At 36.4% G+C, this 7,069-nt stretch overlaps 2 protein-coding genes across 4 annotated transcripts; one reads left to right on the top strand and one right to left on the bottom strand.

The window, feature by feature from the left end:
• Positions 1 to 1,470: 1,470 nt before the first annotated feature.
• Positions 1,471 to 2,629, top strand: LOC118750343 (haloacid dehalogenase-like hydrolase domain-containing protein 2). Of its 3 annotated transcripts, none has more exons than XM_036485062.1 (4): positions 1,471 to 1,698; positions 1,757 to 2,053; positions 2,130 to 2,334; positions 2,413 to 2,629. In XM_036485062.1, exons 1-4 carry the CDS (start codon positions 1,544 to 1,546, stop codon positions 2,581 to 2,583), a joined length of 828 nt encoding a protein of 275 aa, XP_036340955.1. In that variant the 5' UTR covers positions 1,471 to 1,543; the 3' UTR covers positions 2,584 to 2,629. The 3 variants fall into 3 exon arrangements, with proteins under 3 accessions (XP_036340955.1, XP_036340953.1, XP_036340954.1); XM_036485060.1 differs by having other exon boundaries at positions 1,475 to 1,698; positions 2,106 to 2,334; XM_036485061.1 differs by having other exon boundaries at positions 1,476 to 1,698; positions 2,106 to 2,325.
• A 3,550-nt stretch (positions 2,630 to 6,179) lies between these two features.
• Positions 6,180 to 6,746, bottom strand: LOC118750344 (the record flags this gene model as incomplete). Its single annotated transcript, XM_036485063.1, is given in 1 exon segment — positions 6,180 to 6,746. A coding segment is annotated over 1 exon segment (527 nt), but the record flags the coding sequence as incomplete, so codon positions are not given.
• Positions 6,747 to 7,069: the final 323 nt, after the last annotated feature.

Raw genomic sequence — 7,069 nt, 5'->3', positions numbered from 1 at the left:
TCGTGTACTAAATCCTCACTTGTATCAGTTTTTCCGTATGGCATTGGGACTGCGCATGGGTATAAACGAGCTTGTTGGAAAGTGTTTGATTTGCACATCACTTTCCTTGAAGTGGTTTTCACAAACGCGAGATGAATCACGTAGTACTACACCAAAGCTTTCTTCCCATCGCTGCCGTCTTAATTCGCAACTAGGTGGCTTAAAACAACGCACTATTTTCGTGTCCTGACTTTTATTGCATCGTCTCATCTTGGTTTCCTTACATTAAATATTTAAGCAAAGTCGAACGTATTTACTTATTACCAAACTTAAATGTACTTACTTGCTCTTCTCGGCGGTTTATCTCTTAACAATTTCACGTTTATTAAGAAAATTTGCTTTGCTTGAAAAATTTGTGTGTATTTTTTTTTTTAATTCAAATTTGAAAAAAAACACATTTTCAAATGGGTTAGCAATTCATTTCAATTTGACATTATAGCCTGTTTCTTATGAGAGCAATGTCAAAATTAATCACACTTTGTTGAATACTCACTTGGCTTTTTGTTGCTACTCACTTTTTACTCTCACTTCAGAGAGTAATTTTTCTGTTTGACAATTTTACAGGATTTTTCACGAAAAGTATTGGATCAGAGCCAAAATGTATTCAATAAAGTGTGATTGATTTTGACATTGCTGTCATAAGAAACTGGTTATAATGTCAAATTGAAATGAATTGTTAACCCATTTGAAAATATTTTTTTTCTAATTTGAATTGGTTATAAAAAATGTACACAAACATTTTTCAAGCAACAAATTTTCTTAATAAACGTGAAATTGTTAAGAGATAAACCGCCGAGGAGAGCAAGTAAGCACATTTAAAGTTTGGTAATAAGTAAATAACGTTCGACTTTGCTTGAATATTTAATGTAAGGAAACCAAGATGAAACGGAGCAAAACCTTTGAACGGTGCGCTGTATGCAATAGAATTCAGGGCACGAATATAGAGCGATGTTTTAAACGACCTAGTTGATTCATCTCGCGTTTGGGAAAACCACTTCAAGGAAAGTGATTTCATTTGTTGTCCGTCCGAGTCAAGCACTTTCAAACGAGCTCGTTTATACCCAAACTATTTCGTAAGAAAAAAAAATTTAATTTCAAAATTGTTAGAGTTAAGCTCTCATATAAAATTGGAAACAAATGAAAAATAATACTTATATAAGTGCCGAATAATGTTTAGGATAAAAAATTTAAATATAAAAATAAACGCACAAAACCAAACATCTTGGGCAATTAAAAACAAGAAAATTGCTAAACGATTTGATAAACAATTTGTTTTATTTTATTGACAAAATATATATATTCCAGGTAATGTAAGTAAAACAAAACTATAATCAAAATAAAAGCCTTGGTATCAGTGCTGACAAGATACATGCATCACTAAGGGTTAATTCGTTTGTTTATACTTTTTGACATTATAGTACCTCAAAAGAGAGCCGCACTGAGTTGTCAATCACACCTTGTTTAATACACCTTGATCAGAGCTATAAATTTTTTTATCGGCTGCATGTGCCCCAAATTTCTGGGAGTAGGTAACTTTTGCAAACGTTTTTTATCTCAAAAAAGTAAAAACATGTCAATAAAGGCTGCACTTATCGACTTAAGTGGCACTTTACATGTCGAAGATAAGCCTACTCCCAAAGCTGTAGATGCATTAAAACGGTATATGCAGAACATAATATGATAATAAATATAAAATTATCTTTGTTAAGACTGGCAGATTACGTGAGACTAATATTCAAATCAAGTTTGTGACGAATACTACGAAGGAGTCAAGAAAAACACTATATGAACGATTACAAAAGATCGGTTTCGAATTGGAAGCACATGAGATTTTTAGTTCATTAAGTGCAGCGGCAAATTATGTTGAAAAGGAGAAACTTAATCCTTTCTATTTGTTAAGCAATGACGCGCGTACAGACTTTGGCAGAAATGATGGTTCACTTCCACTGGACTCGGTAGTAGTTGGATTAGCTCCGACTGAATTCTACTATGAGAACTTAAACAAAGCTTTCAAGTAGGTTTTCGTTTTTATGCTGTATAAGCACTCATCAGGTTTTTATATGCAGTTTGCTTATTGCTAACAAGAATAGCCGACTTGTTGCCATACATCAAGGCAAATACTATAGAAGAAGCGACGGTCTGGCACTGGGTCCCGGAGCTTTTATTAAAGGATTAGAGTACGCAGCTTCCGTCCGTTCTGTACTAATAGGAAAACCGAATGAATATTTTTTTCGAAGTGCCTTACCAGGAGGCATATGCCCAGAAGAATGTGTCATGATAGGAGATGTAAATACTGTGACTTGTTTCGTTCTTAATTTTCTGCGATAAAATTTTGTTTAATGCATCCATTCGTATATATTTTTGCCTTTACAGGATCCTGAAGATGATATAGCAGGTGCGATGCAGTTGGGGTTAAAAGGAATACAAGTGAAAACTGGAAAATATTTACCAAATGTAGTGGTTGATCCTCCGCCGACTGCTCTGGTTGAAAATTTCTCAGAGGCTGTTGATTGGATAATAACTGAGAATTCTGAGACACAATAAAAAAGGCTATGTACTAAACATTAAGCAAAATAATTACTAAACATCATTACTTTTGGTTTGGTTTGATCTAGTCCTGCGCCCCACTAAACTGGGCTCGGAAGTCTGCTCATCTCTACGCACATGCATACGTTATGGATTTTGTACGTAGCCGGAGTTGAACGAATGAGGGTTATTTTTTCTAAGAAAAAGTACTGTAGTACATAAATGATCAGAATGAAAAGAGAAATCGATTAAGCAGTGACTGTCCGTCTGTGCACACCATAACTCGAGTAAAAATTGAGATATCTTAACGAAACTTGGTGCGTGCCCTTATATCTGGCGTAGGACGGATGGTATTGAAAATGGGCAAAATCGGACAATAACCACGCCTACCTCCCATATAACGGTAATTTTCAGAAATACGAAAACTGCGATATTTTAGACACTACTGAAGATTGTACACTCAAAATCGATATTTATAATAAGTTTTAGGCGAAAAATAAGAATATTATAAATTTTTGGAAAATGGGCGCAGCCACGCCCACTTATGGCTACATGTGTATATCTTGGTAACCGCTGCACCAATTTCTTCCAAACTGGGCACAGTTGTTAACCTTAGTATAACATACGAAATGGCCGAAGATTTTCAAAATCGGACAATAACCACGCCTACATCCCATATAACGGTAGTTTAGAGTAATACGAAATCTTCGATAAATCAGTAATTATTAAAGCTAATTTATTCAAAATTGATGCTTCCAACAATTCTTAACCAAGAAATACGTTTAGGATAAAATTTTGGAAAATGGGCGTGGCAACCGTTCTACCAATTTGTACCAAACTCGGTATAGTTATTGTGCTTGCCACATAGAAGCAAAGCGTTGAAAATTATTGAAATCGAACTAAAATTACGGCCGCTTTTGATATAACAGTAAATTTCAGAAATGCTTGAAACTTCAATATTTCGAAATTTAAGGACGGTAATTTACTAACAAGTAAGAAAGTTCAAGTTCGGGCGGAGCCGAACATTAAATACCCGGCGCAAATATTAAATATATGTTTTTCACCTTTCCGAAAGCTACCGCTACATGGTAAGTCAGGGTGTATCAATTTTGAGTAAATTAGCGTCCTTAAATTTCGAAATATTGACGTTTCAAGCATTTCTAAAATTTACTGTTATATGAAAGGCCGTAATTTTAGTCCGATTTCAATAATTTTCAACGCTTTGCTTTTATGTGGCAAGCACAATAACCATGGAAGAACGGTTACCGAGATGCATATATGCGATCATAAGTGGGCGGTGCCTCGCCCATTTTCCAAAATTTTATCATAAACGTATTTCCTGGTAAAGGATTGTTGCAAGCATCAATTTTGAATAAATTAGCTTTAATATTTACTGATTTATCGAAGATTTCGTATTTCTCCAAATTACCGTTATATGGGATGTGGGCGTGGTTATTGTCCGATTTTAAAAATTTTCAGCCATTTGGTATCCTGTACCAAGGCCAATAACTGTGCGAAGTTTGGAAGAAATTGGTGAGGCGGTTGCCACGATATACACATGTAACCATAAGTGGGCGTGGCTACGCCCATTTTTTCAAAAATTTATAATATTCTTATTTTTTGTCTAAAAATTATTGTAAATATCAATTTTGAGTGAATAGTCTTCAGTAGTTACTAAAATATCGCAGTTTCCGTATTTCTGAAAATTACCGTTATATGGGAGGTAGGCGTGGTTATTGTCCGATTTTGCCCATTTTCAATACCATCCGTCCTACGCCCGAAAGAAGTACACGTACCAAGTTTCGTTAAGATATATTAATTTTTACTCGAGTTATCGTGCGCACAGACGGACGGACGGACGGACGGACGGACGGACGGACGGACAGACAGTCACCGCTTAATCGATTTCTCTTTTCATCCTGATCATTTATGTATACATTTGTCTATATCTATCTCGATTCGTTTTGGCTGTTACAAACAACCGTTATGTGAACAAAGTTATAATACCCTTGTGCACAAGTGCGCTCGGGTATAAAAATTGATACACCCCAGTTTACCATGTAGCGGTAGCTCTCGGAAAGGTGAAAAACATATATTTAATACTTGCGCCGGGTGTTTAATGTTCGGCTCCGCCCGAACATAGACTTTCTTACTTGTTTGTTTTATGGGTCGATTACGGATAGCAAAGCAACCACAGTTCGGTTGCCAGCTGGCAACGCAACTGGAAAGAAAATTTGTATTACGAATGGCAATTATCGTCAGTTGCTGTAGAGTTATCGATAATCGAAATTTAACAGAGCGACAACCAGCAAGCGGCTGTAAACAAGCTGTGCGAGTAAAATTAAATTATTTAAATAAAGAGTTTTAAAGAAAAGACAGCAGTAAAGCTAACTTCATCACAATTATTATTTATTTTATAGAAAGAGAAGTGCATGAACGCGGCCTCAATCAGGCGACATTTAAAGGATAAATCCAATCCTCTAGAGCTACCGCGTGCACTGTAAGCAAAAGTTAATGCTTTCAAGGTTTTTCTTTTATCATCGTTTTGTTTTCATTTTCAAAGCATATTGAGGACTTCCAAAAGGAGCTGTAGTATAATTGGTTAATAAACAGATGAACCTCTTCGTTCAACTTCAATACCTCCGCTCATAAAAGCTTGCGCACCTCTTCGTTTTTTCGCAGAAGGAAGTGCCACGGCAATGACTTCAATTTGGAAAACTTGGTGTGTCGGGAGTTCTAAAAGAGGTGCTTCAGTCGATAAAGGAAACAATTTGCAATCAGTGTTCGCTTTTGTTTCGCCAAAGGGCGTACTCCTCAGGAATTAAAATTTCAAGTTATTGTTTTGTTATTTTTACCATATTCTGTAAAAGCAAACTGCATTGCAAAATGTTAGTATCGTTCAAATTATTAAAAAGTGAAATATATGACACACTTTTCAATTTTTGCTCCTAAATACGCTCCAAAAACATTCCTAGCAACCACAAAAATGTAGTCGCCTGCATACACACTTTATAGCAACTGCAGTTGTCAGTTGAAAGTTGCCAGTTGCTATCTGTAATATCGTTTTGGCAACTAGCAACGTAACTGAAGTTCGATTGCTATCGATAATCGACCCATTATATATTAGGTCAAAGTTATATATTCGCAATCGCGTCAACGCCCCCTTTCTTCTGAAATAAATTTTATACCGTTCTCTTGGTGCTAGGTAACTAAAGATTTCCAAATACTTAATACATTAATTCTCGCAGTCTTGCAAAGCCCTTGCAAGGTGCACGGATTGCATAGTTTACAAAGCTGTCCCATAGGAATACTGGTTTTACCGTGCAATCCATGCACAGTACAAGCGCTTGGCGAGACTCCGAGAATACCCCTATACATTTGTAAGTTGTTGTTGTAACCATAGTGAAATATTATTATTATTATTAAAGGAAAAGAAGAGGACACTTCTTTACCGGAAAAAGGAGCGCTAGTATGATCACCTTCGGCTCGCTCATTAATATATATATACATATGTTCAGTACTTACATTAACCTAAATTGCTTCTTACAGATAATTAAGACTAGATTAATTTCTTAAGATTCGTTAACCTAAGGAATTCATTAATATTAGATATCGATTCAATGTCCTGGTTTTTCAATAACTTGGATGCAATGGTGTTGAAGATGCTAGCTCTGATTGTAGCGAAATGCTGACATCTGTCGAGGAGATGAGTTACGGTGATTGTTTCCACGTTGCAATAGGAGCACTGTGGCGACCTCGAACCTTTCAGGACAGATTCATGGGTAACAATCGTATGTCCAATACGTAGTCTAATAAACGCTTTTAAATTGTTGCTGCTGATCTTCTCCGGAAATATAGGTTTCTCGCCATTTACGTTAACGTTTGCGTAGTGGTGCTTGAAATCCTTCCATTTTTCCAGCTTAGTTTTGTATATTTGTTCACTTGCCAGCCTGTAGATGTCTTTTTTCGAAAAGGCATTCTCCACAATAAGGGGTTCTTTAGCTGCAAGCTTTACTCTTTCGTCAGCTGCTTCGTTGCCAGGGATTAAAACATGGCTTGGAACCCACATAATTTTTATTGATTTTCCTCCTTTGTAAAGTGCATTGCGTATTAATCTGGTCAGGTTATCCATATTAGACATATTAAGGATAGATTGTATAGCCGATAAGTTGACTGAAATTATGTATTTCTCCTTGGTACCGAGGGCATATTGCGTTGCTCAGAGTATAGCGTTGGCTTCAGCAGTGTATACTGAGCAGAAGGATAGTAAATGACCAGCTGTGATTGTCTCGTGATTTGCATTTACAACAGCGAAAGCTGTGGTGGAGTGGACCTTTGTTCCATCGGTATAGATGAATTTCCATCCCTGATCTTCGAAACTTGCTGCGAGCTGTTTGAATATTTGTCTATAGACTGATGGTGGTGTACTGCTCTTGTTTCTTTTGCTGATCTCGAGGATAATAGACGACTCTAAGTTCATCCAGGGCGGAGGATAGTTGATATT

The sequence above is a fragment of the Rhagoletis pomonella genome, unplaced genomic scaffold (assembly GCF_013731165.1).
Source record: "Rhagoletis pomonella isolate Grant_MI unplaced genomic scaffold, Rhpom_1.0 Rhpom_scaffold_00210, whole genome shotgun sequence".
NCBI lineage: Eukaryota > Metazoa > Arthropoda > Insecta > Diptera > Tephritidae > Rhagoletis > Rhagoletis pomonella.
Note: the sequence above shows the minus strand (reverse complement) of the source record. Positions and strands in the feature narration are given on the sequence as shown.

Coding starts and splice junctions, on each gene's coding strand:
- LOC118750343 (XM_036485060.1), top strand. CDS start 1,544: ATGTGCCCCAAATTTCTGGGAGTAGGTAACTTTTGCAAACGTTTTTTA. Junction 1,699..1,756: donor GCTGTAGATGCATTAAAACG/GTATATGCAGAA, acceptor TAAGACTGGCAG/ATTACGTGAGACTAATATTC. Junction 2,335..2,412: donor TGATAGGAGATGTAAATACT/GTGACTTGTTTC, acceptor TTGCCTTTACAG/GATCCTGAAGATGATATAGC.